Here is a 22,878-nt window from a genome sequence, read left to right on the forward strand (position 1 = left end):
GCATAAGAAAGGTAGTGAAAATCAAGCGACGGATGCTTTAAGCCGTCGCATTTCCCTTCTTAACCATCATGACTGTCAAGGTTATAGGTTTTGAACGGCTCAAAGAAGATTATGAGTCATGTCCCAAATTCAAGGACATTTTTCTTGCATTGTAAAGTGGACGGTTGGATGCTACTGATGTTTTTCGTCTAGAGGATGGTTATCTTTTTAAGTCTAATAAGTTGTGTGTCCCTCGAACTTCAGTACGAGATTTCATAGTTTGGAAAAGTCATGTCGGAGGCTTGGCTGGGCAATTTGGACGTGATAAGACAATCGAAGAGATTGAACATCAATTTTATTGACCTCGTTTGAAGATAGCTGTAGCTAAGATAGTTAGTGCCTGTAGTACCTGTTAGTTGGCCAAACAAAAGAGACAAAACACTGGTCTTTACACATCTCTTCCCGTCCCTAGTTGTCCTTAGCAAGACGTCAGTATGGATTTTGTATTAGCTCGGCTCTGGCTCATGGCGAGCCGAGCTGGTGCTCGACTCGTTGCTCGGGGGCGAGCTCGTGATTTTTTTGATTATTATTATTATTATTTTTTTTTTGTAAACTTGCACATTTTTGGACCTTTTTTAAAAAAAAATTCATATTTTTTTAACGAGTTGCTAGCTCGTCAAAATGGCTCGTGGGCCGTGTGCCCACGAGCCACTCATGGGGCTCACTGCCCACGAGCCACTCATGGGATTGAGCCCCCTGCTCGGCTCGCCGCTCACGAGCCGGGTTTTGACGAGCCGAGCGGTCGAGCCGACAAGCCGCTTAGCCCGTTTGATATCCCTACACTCAGCTTATGGTTGGACGACTGACTGTAGCCTTTTATGAGTTATTCACTCGACAGAGTCGAGTTTTCTTCCACCTCGAAAGAGTTGATGAGGACATCTAGTTTGGATTATTTAGTTAGTATTTTATTTGGGCTTGTATTATGTTTTGGGCTTGCCCAAGCCTTTTTTTTTTTTTTTGGGCTTGTATCATGTATTGGGCTGGCCCAAGCCCTTTTATGCTTTGTATTGTATAAAAGTATGCAGCTTTCTATGCATGGGGGACAGATTTGATGGGAATGAATTGAACGTTGAGTGTTGCAGAAATCTCCCTTTTCCACCGCCCCTTGTCCTATTCTTTTTTCTCCTCCTTCTCTCCTTCTTCTCTAGCTGTTTCTTTACTGCATGTGTTATGCTTCTTCTGCAGTTTTCTTCAACTTTTATAGATTTTGAACTTCTCAACCTTTGCTACATCAGCTTCTTTTCAGGATCGGTAAGGGGAAATTTTATTTAGCATGTTTGGTTTCTGATTAATATGTTTAAAGGCAATTCTGTAGTATTTTATTTTTGGATGAATGACTTCCAATTTTTGTGAGCGAATGTGTTGCACATATGTGCATGCTTTAATTTGGTAGATGTTTTAAGCTGGCAAAGAAAGTTTTTGTGTCTGAAGAAGGGATAGAGCTTACTATACGCCATCGAATTTTCTAATATTTGCTCATCTATTAGACTAGTAAAGAAAATATATAATTCATCAATTGGTTATTAGAGAGCATGTTCTTTTACCTTTTCATGATGTCACTTTATTCGATCCGTGGCAGGTGCATTTGAAAAGTATGTCCCCTTTCATTTCTCTTTAAACTCACTTGGCAGGCAGATGAAGCATGATTTCTTTTTTACCTTGAAGTTTCGTCAACCAATGCTTGAAGTATTGCTTCTAAACCCAGAGTACAAGATGGAATTCTATGTATGAAGAAATTAAGGTGGCCTAAACGTAGGCCCTTTTTTTATTTATTATTTATTTTTTTTTATTTTATGCTGAGTAAAGATTTACTTCTAAAGTTTTTTCTCTTTTTATTATATTTATCAAGAAATTCTATAGTTAATGATAAATATATAGCTTGCTTTATCCTGCAGGCTCTATCGAAACCACCTAAGTCCATCAAGAGTGATGTCTCCATTTGCTTTCCTGAGGTTAATAATCAGCTTAAGTAGAATTAAACTTCTTCATCTTATGTAACTTATATTAATCACTTTTATATTGTAGTTTTCCAATTTTGGTTCATTGGAGCAACATGGATTTGCATGGAAAAATCCAAGAGTAATTTCACCATTTGTTTTTCTCTATAATTGATTTGGTTGTTATGTATTCTTCGTGGTGAATGATTTTATTTATTTTTATTTTTTTTGATGACCAAGTCTTAGAATTGAATTGACGGTACTTTTTTCCTCTACTTCCCTCTAAAAATCGAAATAAAATCTTCTTCACCTGATTGATAGTTGTTTTCTCATTAGAATTTAATGGTCTATACTAAGAGGTGGTGTGAGAGCAAGATGATTCCAGTTCAACCAGTGATTGTCACAATAAACATGAGTGGAATAGATGGGTAATTTCCATTTCTATTTCTTTTCTTTTCTTTTCTTTTTTTTTTTTTCCATTTTTACATATTTGTTAAAAATATTTGAATTAGAGTGAAATAAAAGTGAAGTGTATTAATATTTAAAAATAAATAAATAAATAAATAAAATTGGAGGAAGATTGAAGTGATGAATGGAGATTCGGTGAATTGAGGCCAACAATGAGGCCCTCAAAAAGTTAATTGATCTATTTCTCTCTCGGTTTTATTATTCCGACATTATATGTCAGTTCTGATCATATTTTAAATTTTGGATACAATTTGAAGAAAGAAGAAAAATGAATCACCGTTGGATTTTTGAGATTTCCCAAAATAAATTTTTAAAAAATGGTTTGTGTCACAAGAAAACAAAGTCTAATTAGAAGCTAATATCTAGCGGCTTAATATGGGGAATTGTTTCGATGCTTGTTACGAAGCAATAAAATCATAGAAGCTTAGTGTAAGATTTGTTGCGAAATGTATTACATCTTCCTAGTTAATCTTTTATGTAATTGTACTCAATAGTACCAACCACATGTCAAACTCAATCGAAGACAAAAATTAATCAAGATCGATGAAGAAAAACAACAAATATTTATCAGTACACTGGGGAGTTATATAGAAACCTTGTAATGCTGTTTCGCAGGCTTTTGGCCAACTGTCTCCCAACCATCATCAATCTCTTACCCTTCTGTAAATTTATGTTTCGCGGGAAAATTAAATGGGAAAATGCCAAATGAACGTCATGGTTGACATAATGGATGACCGCGCTCTCACATGCCGAGGTGGATCCCGCCTGAACAAAATAATCCCGACCCCCATGTGTGTGTGTGTTGTGTCAACCCCGATGTCACCCATTGTGGCTAAGTAGCTTGGTCCAATTAACTGAATCAAAAGTAATAATTGAACCCAACTATTTGTGAGAATTTGGAGTTGCATTCAACTATTAGAAAGTTGCATAGAGAACTTTAAGATTTGGGCCACTTAGGGATGGCAATCGGGCTCGTCGGCTCGGGCCGCCCGTGGCTTTTCCCGAGCCCGCTCGGCTCGGGGCTCGGTAGACTCAAGCCTAAGCTCGGGCTGAGCCCCATTTTGGGGACACGGGCTTTGCCCGAGCTGGTCCGTGAGCTCGCGAGCTTTTTATTTAAAAAAAAAAAAAAAAAATTTTAAGGCAAAACAGGCAGCAGTTCGCTGCCTGCTACCTTATATTAAGGCAGCAGCTCGCTGCCTTTTAAGGCAGCAGGAAGGAAAAAAAAATGGGGAGAAAACGAGCCTGCCCGGCTCGGCCCGTAAAAAGCCCGAGCAAAAGCTCGGGCCGAGCCTATTTTTTTGACCGAGCGGCTCGAGCCTGCAAAAAAGCTCGGTCATTTTAACCGGGCCGAGCCCGAGCCAAAATTTTAGGCTCGCGAGCCGGCTCGACCCGGCTCGTTTACATCCCTAGGGCCACTCTTTGTTTTGGTGGAAAAATGGGAGGTTCAGAAAAAAGAGTGGTTTCTGTGATCATGTTGGATGGACCCACTAAAGGTATGATTTTTGTTTCTATTATTATTTTTTATTTCATCTTTATGTAATTAATTTTATTATATATGATTGCAGTGTGATATTAATTAGAATTTGATTACTCTTAGAGGGAATATGAGTTCTTTTATTAAATTTGATCCCAAAGCTACTTTCTCCATTAGCAAATCTCTGCTTGTAAAAGGGTATGAAATTTCATTGAATATATATCAATAGCAAATAAATGGAATAATTTTGGTTCACTTGCATCTCATGAGTTTTAGGAAGGCATTTTGTGATGTCAAATTTACAAATAAAATATCATTTTACTCCATGTAATTAAAGGGGTTATTCTGTTAATAGAAATTTTTTGACGTCGAACCCAATTCGTATCATAAATATACACATTCCATTATATTTTATCTGATATTTAGTTCATTTTGTACTGTAATGAATGTCAAAATATGAGTATACTTAAAACCTCATAAATTTTAATTTACTAAGCTTGTATAATTATGTAAGACTTGTTTCAAGTCAATGGCATCTCTATGAGAAGCATGATAACACAAATTATGTTTACCAAATACCAAGTCAAATGCCAATTGGTGCATAATTATGTTCTTTGATATTACAGAATTTGATAGATTTGGAATATAAGAATGGGATGAGAAATTTTAGAAGATATTGAAACAACATGTGTTTCCTATTTATTGTTTTTCTCTAATGAGGGAGAAATATACTGCCTCACTACTCATTTAAGTTCTTCTCATGGGCTTGCATTAAGAAAATTTAGATGATGTTATCCATCACCAATTATGTTCAAGAAGATCTAGTTGGAAAAAAATTCCATCCTTTAGGGGCCACACATGTACATTTATTAGAATGTGTGGTGCTATTTTAAAGTAAATTTAGTCGATAAAGTGATCCATTAAATTTAATTTTAGACTAATGGGTATTAAATTTTATGGGATTAAAGTGTAGAGATCAGAAGGTGTTATTTTGAATTGATGAGGGGTCGATTTGAAATAACTTAAAGTTAATAACTGCCAATTGCAGTTATTTTAATAAATGGTTATGGTCCCCAATTTGAACGTGATTCTTTTTATGGTATCTCTGCATCCCCATCAATAGAGACTTTTCAAGAAAACAAAGGAAGGAAAAGCACGTGTCAATTGGAAGATCAAAACCCAATTAAAGCAGTCAGATTCATGGATCAAGGTATGTTTCCGCACTTATCATTGTCTCTTTGATTTCAACATGGAATTTATGATTTTATGAAAGGATTTTAAGAATATGGTTCCTTTCAATTATTACAACAAGTGGTATCAGAGCTATCCATTGTTGAAATCTTTGAGAAATTGCAATAATTTAGTATTTTTTCTTTTTTTGGGTTATTGTTATGGATCTTCCATGATTTTATGTGAAATTTATAATACTGCAATTTTTTTTTTTTTTGAGATTTTCAAATTTAACTATTTGGATTCATTATTGTTGAATTTGAGAATTGTTTGGCATATTATTTATGGTTATAAATCTAGATCCAGTAAAAGGTTTTGGAATCTAAAGTTTTGAAATTTCATTTTTCGGTTTTGTTTAAAAAAAAAAAAAAATTTGCAACTGGATCTGGCCGGCGGCTGTGTCGCCGCCGGTGCGGGCTGCTGTTGCGTTTCGCAGCAGCGGTACGCTGCTATGTTTTGCAGCAGCGTGCAGGCAGCAGCAGTGCCCGGCGCTACTGCAACGGTGCCGGCGCCGGCTGGCGTAATGGTGAGAGAGAGAGAGATGCCTACAACCGGGTGGTTTTTTGGGGACGGGGGCCTGAGGTGCAATTTTTGTAATCTCAGGTCCTTGCTTGCAATTTCTAATTAGGGTTTTAAAATTAAAATTTTAAATTTCAGTCCCTAAACTTTGTTATCCATCCAAGTTGGACCTTTAGGTTATGGGTTTAATAATTCAGCCCCTAGATTTTGGAAAATTATTTAATTTGGGCCATTAAACTTTTGAATTTTGCAATTAAAGCCCCAAAGTTCATGATTAATTAAAATTGGCCCTTAAAGTTTTAAAAAATTTCAAATTTTGATCCCTAAAGTTTTGAATTATTAACCCTTAGGTCCCTAAACTTTCTAAAGGCATCTAATAATGCAAAATTAGTGATTCTCTCTCTAAAATTTTGGTACTAAAGACTCTCTTAAGAGGAATAATTAAGATTTAATTATGTGGAACAATAAAATTCAAATATTTTGGTAATTTATTCATAATAAATTAAGGTTATCTAGCATTTTAAATAAACTAATTGAAACAATATGTCGCCAAAGTGACATCTTTTGTGTAGATTGGTTTATTTGGATGTTTAGATGTGTGTGTGTTTCTTCATGCGGGTATTAGCCGGCCCAAAGGAAGGTTAATACTTGGCCAAATTACATACATACTTGTGGTGGTGAATGTGTGACAATTATAAGGTTTTCATTTAAATAATAAATCAATCCAAAGATAGATTTATTATTTGACAGGAGTTATTGCCAATGTTCGATTACTACACCGAGAGTACCACTTGCAATTAGTATTACTATCCAAAGACTTGATATTAATGTTGCACTAGGTATCTTGAGATGGGGCTTACCATTATTTGAATTTATTGTTCATTAAATATGGATATGAGCATAATTAGTTGTTTCTTTCTGTTCTCTCTACAGCTAGTTCATCTGCTACTACAATATCTGCTAATGTCAATTCAATTTCCATACTTAATGGAACAAACTTCAAGGATTGAAAAGAGAACATATTGATTGTTCTTGGCTGCATGGATCTTGACCTTGCACTTCGGGTTGAGGAACCCACTCCTCTTACGGAAGAAAGTTCTCCTGATAAAAAGAGGAACTTTGAGAGGTGGGATCGCTCAAATCGCATGAGTCTAATGATCATTGAGCGCGGCATTCCGAAAGCCTTTAAAGGTGCAGTATCCGAAGGGATAACTAATGCCAAGGAGTTCCTTGTCGAAATTGAGAAGCGTTTTGTAAAAAACGATAAGGCTGAAATAAGCACGCTTTTGCAAAGCTTGATTTCAATAAAGTACAAGGGCAAGGGAAACATAAGGGAGTACATCATGGAGATGTCTCATATTGCTTCAAAACTTAAAGGTCTAAAGCTCGAGCTATCTGATGACTTGCTCGTTCATTTGGTATTGATCTCGCTTCCTGCACAGTTCAATCAATTTAAGGTCAGTTATAACTGCCAGAAGGAGAAATGGTCTCTAAATGAGCTCATTTCATATTGTGTGCAAGAGGAAGAAAGGTTGAAGCAAGAAAGAACTGAAAGTGCTCACTTGGCAAGCACTTCTAAGGATAAGGGCAAGAAAAAGAAGAAGGAATATGAAGCTGCTCCTAAGGGTCCAGCACAAAAGAAACGAAAGGAAGACAAAGATACTTGTTTCTTTTACCATCAGTCTGGACATATGAAGAAGGACTGTGCCAAATATCACGCATGGCGTACAAAGAAAGGTACACTTCTTACTTTGGTCTGTTCTGAGGATAATTTAGCTTCAGTACCTAGAAACACTTGGTGGATAGATTCTGGTGCTACTACTCATATAAGTGTTTCTATGCAGGGCTGCCTGAACTACCGAAAGCCAAGTGATGATGAAAGATACATCTATGTGGGTAATGGTAAATCGGTGGAAGTTGATGTAATAGGGACTTTTAGGTTGTTATTAAGAACTGGTTATTATTTGGATTTGAAAGACACTTTCGTTGTACCGTCTTTTAGACGGAATTTAATTTCTGTTTCTTCGTTGGACAAATTAGGTTATTGTTGTTCATTTGGAAACAATCAGTTTAGTCTTTTTTTAAATTCCAATATTATTGGTACTGGTTCATTATCTGCATATGATAACCTGTATTTGCTTGATATTATTTCATCATATAATGAGACCTTGCATGTGGATTCACGTGGTACTAAACGCAAATTAAATAAAGAAAATTCTGCAACATTATGGCACAAGCGCTTAGGTCACATCTCAAAAGCTAGAGTTAAACGACTTGTGTCAGATGGTATTTTGGATTCCCTTGACTTCACCGATTTTGATGTCTGTATCGAGTGTATCAAGGGAAAACAGACCAAAACAAGGAGATTAGGTGCTAAAAGAACTTCAGATGTCTTAGAATTGATACACACAGATATTTGTGGACCATTCCCTACAGCTTCTTGGAATGGCCAACAATAGTTTATATCATTCATAGACGATTACTCACGTTATGGGTACCTATATCTCATACATGAAAAGTCTGAGTCACTGGATGTGTTCAAAGCTTTTAAAGTTGAGGTTGAGAATCAACTCAACAGAAGGATAAAAAGCGTTAGGTCTAATCGTGGTGGTGAGTACTACGGCAGATATGACGGTTCAGGTGAACAATGTCCGGGACCATTTGCTAAATAACTAGAGGAATGTGGAATCGTCCCACAATACACCATGCTAGGATCGCCTAGCATGAATGGTGTAGCTGAAAGACGAAACAGAACTCTTAAGGACATGGTAAGGAGTATGATTAGTCATTCCACCTTACCAAAATCACTCTGGGGAGAAACATTAAAGACTGCAGCTTATATTTTGAACAGAGTATCAACTAAAGCTGCTGCTAAAACACCTTATGAACTTTGGATAGGCAGAAAGCCTAGTCTAAAGCATTTTCACATTTGGGGATGTCCAACTGAGGCTAGGCCTTATAGGCCACATGAAAAGAAATTGGACTCCAAAACAGTTAGCAGCTATTTTATTGGTTATTCTGAGCAATCCAGGGGCTATAAATTTTATGATCCCACACTTAAGTCAATTTTTGAAATGGGAACCGCAACATTTTTTGAGGATGTTGAGTTTGGGGGGAGAAATAAGGTTAGAGACATTGTCTTTGAGGAAGAAGTTGAGGAAGGATCGGTTTCGATTCCTACTATTGCTTTTGACAATGTACATGTTTCTATACCTGTTGTTGATCAAGAAGCATATCCAGAACCTCAACAAGACAATGTTGAAGTACCTCCCATACAAAATGAGGTAATTATTCCAGAAATACAAACTCAACAACCTCAAGAGCCAATACTATTGAGGAGATCCACGAGAGAGAGGAAAAGTACTATTTCGGATGATTTCATAGTATTTCTCCAAGAACATGAGGAAAATAATGGAATGGTGAGAGATGATCCAATCAATTTCCATCAGGCCATGCAGGGTTCTAACTCTCAAAAGTGGATTGATGCCATGAATGAGGAGTATAAGTCTATACAAGACAATAAAGTTTGGGATCTTGTCCCATTACCTGAAGGTGTGAAGCCCATTGGTTGTAAATGGATTTTTAAAACCAAGAGGGATTCAAATGGTAATGTGGAAAGATATAAGGCTCGTCTTGTGGCTAAAGGCTTTACCCAAAAGGAAGGTATTGACTTCAAAGAGACTTTCTCTCCAGTTTCAACGAAAGACTCTTTAAGGACAATTATGGCACTTGTTACGCACTTTGACCTTGAGTTACATCAGATGGATGTCAAGACGGCGTTTCTCAATGGCGACATTGATGAGACAATCTATATGGTGCAACCAGAAAACTTTGTATCAAGAGCTCGAAGAACATGATTTGCAAATTAAAGAAATCCATCTATGGGCTCAAGCAAGCTCCATATGAGTGCTTAAAAAAGATTGTAACAATCAAGACTATTAGATGGTAACATCATGTATCTCTAGGTGTATTTTGTCTTCCTTAATAAAGTTGGAAAATAATGATATTCTACTTTTTCCGTTCATCTTGAGGTTGAAAGGAAGATATATTTTGCCCACTCTTAGTTGCAAAAGAGAGCTAGAAATATATTGGAGGCGACTGTTTTTAGATTCGCTTTTCATAGTATTATGAGTTTAATTTATATTTGGTTATTTTGTACTTGTGCAAGTGTTACTTACCTATAAACATGCTTTATTGTATGCTTTTGCAGGTGCAAAAATTAACCCACAATATTCAGCTTATTTTGGATTCTTTGAGAGCTTCAGCAGTCGTGGAAATATGTTTTTAAGTTTACTCAATCTACAACTGAACGTTTTGTTTTTAATTAGCACTATGTTCTAGAAGAAGCCTTTGACATATATTATTTTCCAAATTTCAGCCCTGTTCAATAGAGATTTTGAAAATTGATTTTTTGACTGTTAGAAGAAGAGTGGGGTCACTTGTAAGAGAAGAAGTAAAAAATTATGGTTGAAATAGGGAAATAACGAACAAAAAATCAATTTTTTTGGGGGTGAAAAATCACTCCCAAACACCCCTTAATCTTTGGATGAACAACTAAGTCATATTTGCTTCTTTATACAATTTATTATTGACATCTGGTAAAGCAAATGTTATGAACAGATGGAGGGAATGCTATTTAAAATAATCTAACATTTTTGCAACACGTGGTAACTATGTGTCTGTTTAAAAACTGAGTAATCACGTAGAATAAGTACATTTCATTCTGCTACATGAGTAATCACAAAGGATAAAGCAATTTTTGAATGATTCAACACCATAGGATATGTTGCTGTGTTTAATACCAGTTATAGATGCTATCTCACAATAATGCATTTTAAAGTTTTTGAGTTTTTCCTGTTCTACACTGATCATTATATACTTTTGGCTATGGCTTTTTTCCTATCTCTCTTTCCAATTTTCACGGTCGCAAGTTGGTTAATTTAGTTTTCATAATTTAACTTGCATTCATGTACCAAAAAATTCTTTGCCCAAGATGTTCATATCACAATAAAATGCACTTATTATTTACATCACTAGTCATTATCACATGCGTTGCACGAATTTTGTATTTTGTCAATATCTAGAAATATTTTCAGAATATAAGAAAATAATTGCAAATTATTTTTACAATTGCAACAGTATTATGTTTTCTAGAAAAAATATGCTTGTATATTTCATACTTGAATAAGAAATATACAAATTGTTTTGTCTGTATTCTTTAATAGTGATGATATGATTGAGTTGAATGTGAAGATTATATTTCTAATTCAATATTGGAAAATTGAAGATTGAGCACAAAGTTATAAATCGACTTGCATATTCATATGTATTTATATTTTGTGCTTCATCTATTTTAATATTTATTTTATGCTTATGGTGAAAAGATAAACATGTGAAATTTTTTTTGCTGACATTCGGTTTGGTAAGTGAATGTACGGTGCTCTGCATTCTCAATATTTGTAAGTGCAAAAATCGATATATACGGTAAGTTACAAATATGACAGGTAGCATATATACTGTAAGCTGCAAATATGTTAGGCAGCATATACGGTAAACTGTAAATAATGTAAGTTGCCTGCAAATATGGTAGGTTGCAAATACGGTAAGCTGCAAATATGGTAGGCGGCATCATATACGGTAAGCTGCAAATACGGTAAGTAGGCTGCAAATACGATATCAACCATATTGATGCATACCGTATTTACAGCAATCCATATTTACAGCTTACCGTATTTGTAGCATATCGTATTTACAGCATACAATATTTTGCATCATACCGTAATCGCAATATATCGTATATGCAGTATACCGTATATGAAACATATCGTATTTGCATCATACCGTATTTACAACATACCATATTTACTGCACATATTGTCTTTAATGCGACAAATATTGATTTTTGTAATTCAATATTGTTTCGTTTTTTATAATTGTATTTCTGGGGATTTAAAAAAAAGGTGATTATGAAATTGCTAATTTTTAAATGTATTTTTTTTGTTGAAGCTAAAATTGCTTTTTTTAATGCTATTTTTTTAAAAAAAATTATTGTAATTTTATTAGCGTAATAAGAAGACTTATTATGATTATGTAAAAAAAATTTGATACCACACAATAAATCTATATTTTAACCTGGTGACTGCAAAAGTTTTTGTGTGTCAATAATGCATTTTTCATTCGAACAATACTGCCAAATTTTTTGGCATCATTCTTTGTTTTACTTTTTTCATTTTTGTCTTCTTGCTTTGTTTAGATTCTTTTGTTGTTAGTAATGATTATTTTGAGAGTTTCTTTTTTGTATTATATTGTTGTAATTATATTTTTTATTAGATTTAATGCATATTTTTTAACTAATAATATAACAAACTAATTGCATGATTAAATTTTAAAAAAATTGCGGAGAAACCTTAGGGTGTGACTCTGCAAAATCTGTGTGAAGATCTCGCAGTGTGCACACTTTCTCCGCACATTATGCGGACACTCCGCACAATCTATGCGGATTGTGCAAAGATTCCGTACAATCTGTGTGGAGTGCCCTCACAATGTGGCAGAGTGTTCGCACTCCGTCCGCACATTGTGCGGGCACTACGCACAATCTATATAAACTGTGCGGAGACTCCACACAATCTATGCAAACTATGCGCACTCCATCCGCACATTACTCCCGACATGGGGAGACTCTGCACATTTTTTGTGCGGAGTCTCTACACATATGGGGAGAGTTGTATTTTTTATTTTTAAACTTATTCTTGTACTTATATTTTATATTATATTTAATGTATATTTTTAACTAATGAAATAACAAAGTAAACAAATATCAGTTGCATGATTCAGCAAAAAAAAAAAAAAATGGAAGTCCTCACTTTCGCGATTTGTGCGGAGTCTTTGCACAATTTTGCGGAGACTCCACACAGCACGTGTAATTTTTTTCATTGAAATTATTAAATTAGTAAATTAGACGAAATTAAAAATAGTTAAATGCATTTTTTTTACTTTTTTGTTACTAATTTTTTGAGAAATTTGATTCGTATACTTTTTTTAGCGTATTTTTTATTAGCTTAATAATTATTAATAATTATTATTTTTAGAGCATTTTATATAAATAAATTAAACATAATTGTATATAAAAAAAAATAGAAATGCGCTTATCAAGTAATGATATCGATTAAAAAAATAAAAAAAATCTCTCCGCACAGTTCGGAGAGATCAATTGATCTCTCCGCACAGGTCTCTCCACACAATGTAGAGCCTCCGAACAGTTTGGAGAGTTTTTTTTTTTTAATGACGACGAAATCTTAACTATAACATATTGTTACAATATATTGTTTACCAAAAGTGAGATCAAAAGCTAAAACAATTACAATCACAAAAAAATATAGTGCAGAGAGATGACAAATTATGTGCGGAGAGTTGGCAAACAATTTGCGGAGAGTTGGCAAACTCTCCACACCATGGCAAAACTCGCCGCATAATACGAAGAGCAAAAAAATCTCTTCGCACAATACGGAGAGAGTTAATCTCTTCGCGCAATGCGGAGAGATTTTCCTTTTTTCTATAACCCCATTTAAGGCACCAAGAGATGACAACGTGAGATTTTGTCATAAAGCCACAACTTAAAGTTCATTTCTAGTAAAAGAAGGCTTCCTGAATTTTTTTGCAACTCATACTCCAATCAACAATAAATAACTACAATAATAAGATGATATCCAAAATCTCTATCTTAATTAGAAATTTTTTTATAAAAGAAGACATGAAATAAATGAATGGAAAACAGAATCATTTACCACTAGTGAATGCACAAGTCAAGCCATCATAAAAGCAACAGAAGTAGTGAACAGTCCCAGTAAACAATAATTCAACGGATGCTTCTGGAAGCAGTAAATCGCAGAAGGAGTGGCGACCTAGATCGCAGAAGGATGAAGAAAAGGCGATGTAGTCGTTGTTTGATTTTCTCGATGATTTTCTTTCACCTCCATCAAGTCAGAAGAAGAGCAGAGGAATGGTCGTAGGAGTGAAAAAACGGAAACGGTATGGTATTAGCCGAAAACAATAAAAAAAGGTACAAAAAATGACGTCATTTTTTTCTCTTGTACAATATTTTCGGATTAATTTACTGTTTCATCCACAGTAACATCTCGTTCCCCTTTTTAATAGAAGTTAGATATAGCCCCTAATGATAGAAAATAAAATCTAAATTTCAATTCAAGTCAAAGTCAACCACTAAGTTTAACCACATATTTTATGGGATCCACAACCTTTCAACCATACACTTCACCAACTTTCAACAAAATTTACTAAAAATCTGATTTTAATTACCACCAAAATATAGGCATAATGTTACTACAACTCTAAACATATCATAGACCAATTTGTTCACATTATTGACACTATATATAACTAAATATTTACGTGTCGTAAAATAGATAACACTATAATGATATTTTTTATAACGTTTCAGTTTGTTTCCTACTATTTGTCTATTAAAATGAAAAATATCATCATCATCCATCACATCAAGTCATCATATATGATTTTCTATCTTTTGTATGAACCTTATAAAGATTATATTTTTTATTTTCATTCTTATATTAATGGGTTCAGTCAAAATTATAATAATCATGGTGCATTGCATGATCCGCCGCTAGTAAATTATAAAACACACAATGCCGCGTCAATGTTTATCATTATCTTCACGCACTTCAAAAGCAAACTTATTTTTCCTCAATAGTCCAAAACATGATCTTGACTTTTGACAATGAAGTTGAGAACATACTTAACAAAGTTTGATTTGTCTTAAACTGATTCGTTAATTATTTAAATGCAAATGTCAGTACTTACTAATAGTAGAGATGGAGCAGGGCTGCCGGAAAATGGGAACTTCAACACGCAAGTTCCCCCTACACTCCTCCAAGCGGCTGCGCCGCCGTTTTCTTAACCGGGCATTTGCCGTTGTTTACTTTTTTGCCATCGTGGCTCTCCTCTACCACCACGCAGAAAGTCTCCTCTACTCCCCCACCTATGGTGCTTTCTTCATATCCACGTCGTTGCTATTATCTGATATTATACTGGGCTTTATGTGGCTGAATTCCCAGGCCTTTCGTATGAATCCAATTATTGAAAATATCTTCCCTGAAAACATCGAAAAAGTTTGTGATCGGAAAAATTTTCCAGCCTTGGACATATTTATATGCACGGCGGATCCTTATAAAGAGCCGCCCATGACGGTGGCAAACACGGCTCTATCGGTGATGGCATATGATTATCCGGCAGAAAAGTTGTCGGCTTATGTATCGGATGATGGAGGATCCGAGTTCACTCTCTTCGCTTTGATGGAGGCTGCTAAATTTGGAAACTATTGGCTACCTTTCTGTCGGGAGAATAAGGTTATGAACCGGTGCCCCGAAGCTTATTTCAGATCGAATTCTTGTTCAAACTCTGAAATTAAGGTAATGTTTACAGCTTTGTCTTGGTAATTTTTGTTGGCCAAATACTTAGTTAAAACTTAAATCTAGATTACACTGCAGACGATGTATGAGAGTATGAAAAGGAGAGTAGAAAGTGTAGTCGAGAAAGGGAAAATTATTGACGAGTACAAAACCAGTGAGGAAGAAGCTGAAGCTTTTGGCAAATGGAACCAGGGATTTACTCGTCAGGATCATCCCACTGTAATCCAGGTAAAAATACATTCTTTTATCGTTTTTTACCAATTATTTATCACATGTGAATATTGATACAAAAGCATTAACCATTGTATCAATTGTTAAGTCAATCCTAATTATTGCCACTGCGCGGAGCTGGTCGTGGATTGACCTCCGCAGTGAAGTCGTCGTGGGGGTTGGCCTGCCCCCCTCCCGAGGGTCACACCAAAATCCAATCTAAAGATTGTTTAGAAATTTATATTCTTGTAAAATTCCATCAAGGAATTAGAGTCGTTGTATAATTCAATTTTTCCCCAATTTATCTTATAAATAGGGAGCCTTCCTTAAGCAATATGATTATCATCAAAAAAGAGAGACTAGAGAAGATAGGAGTGCGATTTATTCTCGTAAATAATTTTTCGTCATAATGAATTACTACAGTTATGGGAGAGGAAGTTGTCTCATATTGAATTGAACCTCTATAATTTATGCGTGTTCATTTTTCTTTCTTCCTCTTGATTGCTCTCGGTGGAATAGAATTAAGATTTATAATTCTCAACATCAATTCCTTGTGCTCAAATGTGATATGTTGAATCATGACAGTTTTCAACTTTACATTTTATCAAATAATTCGTCCAGTATCTTGAGTTTTTTTGTGGCTCAGATTTATGTCGATTACAATTATCTTTCTTCAGCTACAATTATATTGAGTAGATAAACAGATATGTGTTTCCTAAAAGATACTATTTGGACAGGTAGTGTCACAAGCTGGGAATGACACGGATATTAGAGGCCATTCTATACCAAATCTCGTCTATGTGTCTAGAGAGAAATGCAGGACGTCCGAGCACCATTATAAGGGAGGAGCCCTGAATGCACTGGTAATATATTGACAAGTTGCTTATAACCTAATCAGTTGACAATCTCAAACATCATTTTTGTTTGTCTTATACAATTGTCCGTGTTTGTGTCTGTTCTAAAGCTTCGAGTTTCGGCAGTCATGACAAATGCACCAATAATTCTGACCCTAGATTGTGACATGATATCCAATGATCCATCAACGCCTCATCAAATGCTGTGTCACTTCTTGGACAGTTCTCCGAAATTTGGTTTCGTTCAGTTCCCTCAACGTTTCAATGGGCTTAACAAGGCCGATATCTATGCGTCCGAGTTTAGGCGTATGTTTTATATAAACCCAGTGGGCATGAATGGTTTATCGGGCCCGGATTACTTTGGGACTGGTACATTTTTTCGTCGACGCATTTTCTATGGTGCTCCATCATCATTTATCGAACCAGAAATTGTGGAATTGAACCCAGATAACTTTGTTGAGAGGAGTATAAAAAATCAGTCAATTTTAGAGCTAGCTCACCATGTAGCAGGTTGCAATTATGAGAACCAGACCAATTGGGGTTCCAAGGTAAGCCTTTATTACACTAAATATGACATTTTCTGGTCTTCATGTATGTACAGCATTATCAATTATTGAAACAATAAGTTCTTCTGTATTTTACAGATTGGGTTTAGATATGGCTCGTTAGTCGAGGACTATTATACCGGTTATCGGCTTCATTGCGAGGGATGGAAGTCAGTATATTGTAATCCGGAAAGAGCATCTTTTTTGTGCGAAATGCCAATATCCCTTAATGATTCGCTGAACCAGACCAAGAGATGGGCCTTAGGCCTCCTGGAGGTGTCTTTGTCCAAGCATAGTCCTTTAGTCTTTGGTGTTCGGTTTCTTGGACCTTTAAAGGCTCATTGTTATGCATACTATGCCTTTGGCCCCCTTTTGTCATTCCCTGTCGCAGTGTATGCCTGCGTGCCTCAAATAGCTCTGCTCAACGACTTCTTTGTCTTCCCAAAGGTACGTAACAAGTAAAACAATAAAAGGAACTTTTTAAAGTAGAAGTCACATGACAGGCAAAGTGAATAATGGCCACGTTTTACCTTTGCCGTTTAAAACTAATTTATCGTCATTGGTCAGAATACCAGGACAATTTATTGTGATCGACGTGCTCGGTTCACTGAACGTACTTCATTGAATTCAGTGTACTTGATGTGGTCATTTCTGAGTTCATTGAGTTCATATTAACTTATGGAATCCTTTTCTTTTACCATTATTGACCTCTCTCCTATAAAAGATGATGCCACAAACCCACTCTTGATTCTTTCGTTGGTAGCAAAACTGGGAAGTCAAAAGTACCGTATGGAAGTTAAAACCAATGGCCATCTCCCCCACCCCCAAAACCGTCCGTCCATTCTGATTTCTATCTTCTGAACACATCTTACAGGTATGGGATCCCTGGTTTTTCTTGTACATATTCCTATTTCTTGGGGCCTATGTACAAGATTGCCTGGAGTTTGTTTTAGCCCGAGGGACAATCCTACGGTGGTGGAGTGATCAAAGAATGTGGCTCATAAGGTCACTTTCATCTGATTTATTTGGATCGTTAGAGTACATTACCCATCATTTGGGAATTGCCACAAGAGGCTTTGAAGTAACTAGCAAAGTAGTTGACAACGAACAAAACAAAAGGTATTATGAAGGGAAATTTGAATTTGGGGTTCCCTCACCCATTTTCGTGCCATTTTCGACTGGTGCAGTTTTGAATTTAGCGGCGTTGATTATGGGATTTCTGAAAATCCTAAGGGGAGAAAATTTGGACTGCTTGATTTTTCAGATGCTTATTGCAAGTTTTGGCGTAGTGAATTGCTGGCCAATTTATGAAGCCATGGTTTTAAGAAGTGATAATGGAAGAATGCCTATCAAGATTACTTTCATTTCAGTTTCCTTTGCATGGGTTGTGTATGCAGCAGTTTCTTTTATACTAAAGCTGCAAAAGATATAGAATTGGATTTTCGTAGTTGAACAAATGAATAAATCTCATAGCTTTCCATCTTTGTTTAAATTCTTATTTTGTGTTTGCTGATATTTCAATCGTATCACATTAATCATCATTTGTTATGAGAATAGGTCGAGGTCATTTAATATCAGTCGTGCATTCTGCTCTACCCAGAGACGGATTTGGGTGCCCCCCCCCGCCCCCACCAACTCAGGCCCAAGAACATTTTTTTAAGGTATTTTTTATTTTTCTTGGTAAAAAATCAGTTTTTTATGTGCAAATTTTTCTTTTTCCCAGTAGTAGCCCGATTTGAAATTTTGTAGCTCAGTCTTGGATCCGTAACTACTGATACCATTTGCATTCCGGCATCCACGGTGCCCATGGCAGCAAGCTCGTCAGAAGCAAATGCATAGGACTTCAAATAGAATATCACGACAATACCTCTATATGATTATTAATATTCAAAATTCATGAGAGGCAGAGTTAGAAAATATATATCAAAATAAGAGAAGAATCAAATGCAATAAATGGAGAAGATGGAGATCAAATAAGATCACAAAAAAGGAAAGAATAAACTCAGAATTAGAGACTTGAACACGTAGAAAGTGCTGTACAAAACGATATTTGCCCCCTTTCATCCTTGAGATTGCTTGTTGGATACACCAACAAATAGCTCCGAGTATTAATCGAGCCTTGAAAGTTAATCACCAAGCAATAATGAAGAACCTTAAGACCAAAGAGTTAATGTTATGTTTTTCATCCAACAATCACCAATATATAAAGGAGGAGACACCCGTTGAATCAATGGAAAAAATGAACGGTTAAAAGACACAATTTTCCGCCAAATATTGAACTATCAACTAGCCTAACAGCTAGTTGACCGAGATTGCGGGTCCCATACCCGTGACCACGAAGTGTAGGTCTGGTTGCAGCTGTCACGAGCCCAAAACCTGTGGCCTCAGGTCTTGCCTTCCAAAAGACAAGTCCGCCTTTATCCTTGAAATTTATTCTACCATGTTTTTATTCATTATTTCACGTCTTTCTCACTTTAGAAAGCATTCGAAACAGCCTTGTGTTTCTGTTATATTCGAAAGAATTACAAGAATCCTCCACTCATGGGCGGACCCAAGGGGGTCAGGAGGGGTCACTTGACCCCCAACTTTTGAGATTTTTTATTTTTATTTTTGATAAAGTTATGTTTGGTATTGATTAAAATTTTAATTTTAATCTAAATCAAAGTTAATAATTAATTTTAATAATATATTTCCTAAATTCCTTAACTTCTAAAATTTTATCAAAATTTACTAAAAATCAGACTTTAATTCCCATCAAACAGAGATAAAATCACAATAAATTTGAATTTTATCTCCTTTTTATTGCTCTATCGTATTCTCTCCCTCAAATCTTTTACCAAAATCTTAACTCTTCTAATTTTTTAAAATCTGTTTATAATTTCTCTACAATTATCACATCTACAGTCTACTCCAAAATTTCACTTTTCAATCAAATTTTCAATTAACTAGAACTTCAATTTGATTTTCTCCTATCCTATTTGTGTATATAGCACGTGTCTAAACTGATTATATAAAATTTAACTTATATCTAGCGAATTGTGTTTATTTAACTGATTATTAGTATTGAATATTGATTATTTTTTTTCTTTCGATTACTTGAATTGATTGTTTGTATCAAATCCACAATTTTTTAAAACATAAATATGCATTTTCTTGTAATAAGCAAAATATTAAAAAAATTATTATTCAAAATCAAATAGATGAAAATGATTTGCAAAATATTAATGAATAAATATTTTTAAAATGTAAATCTACATTTTTTCGGGTCAAATATGAATCATTCAAAAATAAAAATAAAGTATTCAATTTGTACAAAGTAAAGATTGTGCCCCCTAACTCAATTTCTCTGCGTCCACCCCTGCCTCCACTTGTTCAAATTAGAACAAGTTTAGATTGATGATAAAATGATATTTATGGTATTACTTTAGTGTCAGTTTCGCAAAGTGATATCAAAACTTCAGGTAGCATGAAACCTTTTAACTAGTCATTCATTTTGACAACATTGGTGACACTAATACTCAAATACAAGTGTTCTTTGGTTCGACAACTTGCTTATCGCTGTTATAACTTGCACTTATCTGTTTAATGATTTTTTTACAAATGAAACTCCAACTTTCTATTGAGAAAGTACAATTTCGAAGTGAACATAGGTGAAGTTCTTATACTCTATCCCCTTTTTTCTGTGTATCACTTATTGGTAACGCTAATTAATCCACACGAGTATTCGAACTAAAGAATTTTTTTTTTTTTAAATTTTAAAAATTTCAATTTTTTCTATTTCTTTTTTTTAATATTTAATAAAGAAATTAAAATTCATACAATCATGCAAAATAAATAATAAAAACTCAATTTTTTTGCCACCTCTAAACTTGAACATGACATTGCCGTCAATATCTCAAACTGTTATCAAGTAAGGAAAATCAAAAGAATAAATAATGGAATACAATCGCCAAATATGTCTAAAAGTGGAGGCTAATTTAAAAAAATAAAAAAAATTGCAACGGATGGTCCACTTGGATACATCCTTTCCTTGTCCATCATTGGTTTGTGTGTTTTAATTTGTCATATTTCTACAAAATGAAGAGAAATTGATCATTGATAATATGGAACAATTTATATTAAGCTTAAACACATCACAGTCTATAGGGTAATATGGGGATGAAGATACATAAGCTAGTAAAAGCAGTAAAATTTATGAATCCTATTATCTAGAAAGCATAATAAATAAAAGGAAATAAAATTAAGCTACCTCCCAATAAGCGCTTGTTTATAGTTATTAGCTTGATTCTATTGTTTTGGTTATCTATGGTGGCTTAAAAAGGAGATTTTTAGCTTTGCAATGACTGCATTGACGGATGTTTCTTTATTCATTATTGGGGCCCCAAATTTCAAAACTTTCATGTTGATCTTTAATCACTCCAATAAATCCACCAACTCTTTGTTTTATAGTGAGGAGTTCTATAATCATTCTTTTTTTTCATGGTCAGTCATTTTACACTTCTCTAGGTAGACATGTTGCTTAGTGGAGTATTCATGTAAAATTTGTTGTTTCTATTACACCCTGAAGATTATATCACCATTTTCAAAATCCATTAATACAAGTCAAGTTGCCAAGAAAGGTCTTCTTACGATCATTAGCATGCCTTGATTTTCTTCTACATCAAGGATAATGAATCAGTTGGAAAGATAAAATCTCCATCTTTGATGAGCATATCCTCAACCACTTCACAAATGCGTTTGATTGACCTGTCAACCAGCTGTACAGTTATTGAGGTTTCCTTTAGCTCCTTCAAATCTGATTTCCTGTAGATATACAAGGTCGTCAAATTAATACTTTTTCTAGAATCAATTAACGCATTTATATTATGCGAATTCCCTAAAGAGCAAGGTAAAATTAAGTGTTCTTGCTTCCCTGCATGGTGGATAATTCATTCATGTAGAGAGTTATCCCATGTTGATTAGCTTCGTCCATGGGAGGCATATGAAATGGCTTTGAAGAATTTGGAGGGGATTTCCCATTTGGAATTTGCCTTTTCTTTGAATCTCTCTTGCTTCCCTGGAAGATGGAATATTCATCTATTTAGAGGCTTCTCATATGGTGATTAGCTCCGTTCATGAGAGGCATATGATGTCCAATTTGGAGAATTTGAAGGTCATTTCCACATTTGGGTCTCTCTTCTTCTCCGAAGCGCTCATATTTCTTTACATGATGGATGGTCTATCCATATAGATATTTCTCTTATGGCGATCAACTTCGTCAATGGGAGGCGTATTTATGACTTGAAGACATTTGTAACAATATACATTTCATTAAATAGGAAATATTTTACATAAACTGGGAAATATCATCCAGCTAAGTAGTTGAGCTTTGCTCATTGATAATACCTTCTTAGGTGTTCTACATTCCATGGGTAAAGTTGCACCTTTACTTTTTAGCGCAAGGTTGTTTATGTGAAATTATCTTTTCATCACTTTGAGTTGTAGTACCAGGTCACTCTTCACTAATAGTAGCCAATTGTATTTGGGAATCATCCCTCCTTTCTTCAATGAAGTCAAGTTGAAACCTCATTAGTTCGTCATTGGATATTTCATTGAAATATAGACGGTGAAGTGATGAGAGATCTACCTTGACCAAGCTCATAGCTTCAACTCCATGAGCACGGAAAAAGAAGTCTCTCCATTAATAATTTGACTTGTGGTGTGAATAACTTGCAACACCTAAGGGGGCTCATCAACTCGTGTCTCCTTAGAACATCGAGTTTCCTTTCAATGTTTACTTAATGGTTTTCTTGTTGGTTTCTACTTAGCCATTTGCTTGAGGGTGTTGAGGTATAGAAAAGTGTTTCTTGATCCCAGCTCTTCACTTAGGTCCATAACCTTTTTGTTGTCAAATTATCATCCATTGGTTGATATGATCGAGTGGGAAGTGGCAAACTAGCATACGATGTTCTTCTATAAAAATCTTGAAGTACTAGCTTTTGTAATTTTGACAAATATTTGGCTTCTACCCACTTTATGAAGTAACCGATGGCTATGATAGCATAGCTTGCACTACCTTTTTCCTTTGGCAAGCCTATGAGATCAATCTCCTACTTAGCAAATAGCCAAAGACTAAAAACCACCATAAGTTCCTGGGAAGGTTGCCTCTGTATTACA

At 35.0% G+C, this 22,878-nt stretch overlaps 2 protein-coding genes and 1 long non-coding RNA gene across 5 annotated transcripts; all 3 read left to right on the plus strand.

Annotated features, from left to right (window-relative positions):
• Window positions 1-935: 935 nt before the first annotated feature.
• LOC111390488 lies at window positions 936-2,121 on the plus strand. 2 transcript variants are annotated; one of them, XR_002701925.1, is made up of 3 exons: window positions 936-1,290; window positions 1,619-1,791; window positions 1,935-2,121. It is a non-coding gene; the product is annotated as an uncharacterized LOC111390488 (long non-coding RNA). The 2 variants fall into 2 exon arrangements; XR_002701926.1 differs by having other exon boundaries at window positions 1,619-1,780.
• A 4,841-nt stretch (window positions 2,122-6,962) lies between these two features.
• On the plus strand, window positions 6,963-7,733 carry LOC111390484. The gene is made up of 2 exons (XM_023015532.1): window positions 6,963-7,404; window positions 7,512-7,733. Exons 1-2 carry the CDS (start codon window positions 7,011-7,013, stop codon window positions 7,538-7,540), a joined length of 423 nt encoding a protein of 140 aa, XP_022871300.1. The 5' UTR covers window positions 6,963-7,010; the 3' UTR covers window positions 7,541-7,733.
• A 6,675-nt stretch (window positions 7,734-14,408) lies between these two features.
• LOC111390470 (cellulose synthase-like protein G3) lies at window positions 14,409-18,214 on the plus strand. Of its 2 annotated transcripts, none has more exons than XM_023015517.1 (6): window positions 14,409-15,113; window positions 15,180-15,341; window positions 16,061-16,186; window positions 16,288-16,725; window positions 16,822-17,169; window positions 17,597-18,214. In XM_023015517.1, exons 1-6 carry the CDS (start codon window positions 14,517-14,519, stop codon window positions 18,152-18,154), a joined length of 2,229 nt encoding a protein of 742 aa, XP_022871285.1. In that variant the 5' UTR covers window positions 14,409-14,516; the 3' UTR covers window positions 18,155-18,214. The 2 variants fall into 2 exon arrangements, with proteins under 2 accessions (XP_022871285.1, XP_022871286.1); XM_023015518.1 differs by having other exon boundaries at window positions 14,416-15,113; window positions 15,192-15,341.
• Window positions 18,215-22,878: the final 4,664 nt, after the last annotated feature.

Source organism: Olea europaea, unplaced genomic scaffold (genome assembly GCF_002742605.1).
Source record: "Olea europaea var. sylvestris unplaced genomic scaffold, O_europaea_v1 scaffold683, whole genome shotgun sequence".
In the NCBI taxonomy this organism is placed as follows: Eukaryota; Viridiplantae; Streptophyta; class Magnoliopsida; order Lamiales; family Oleaceae; genus Olea; species Olea europaea.

Coding starts and splice junctions, on each gene's coding strand:
- LOC111390470 (XM_023015517.1), top strand. CDS start 14,517: ATGGAGCAGGGCTGCCGGAAAATGGGAACTTCAACACGCAAGTTCCCC. Junction 15,114..15,179: donor GTTCAAACTCTGAAATTAAG/GTAATGTTTACA, acceptor ACTTAAATCTAG/ATTACACTGCAGACGATGTA. Junction 15,342..16,060: donor ATCATCCCACTGTAATCCAG/GTAAAAATACAT, acceptor CTATTTGGACAG/GTAGTGTCACAAGCTGGGAA.
- LOC111390484 (XM_023015532.1), top strand. CDS start 7,011: ATGGAGATGTCTCATATTGCTTCAAAACTTAAAGGTCTAAAGCTCGAG. Junction 7,405..7,511: donor CGCATGGCGTACAAAGAAAG/GTACACTTCTTA, acceptor GTTTCTATGCAG/GGCTGCCTGAACTACCGAAA.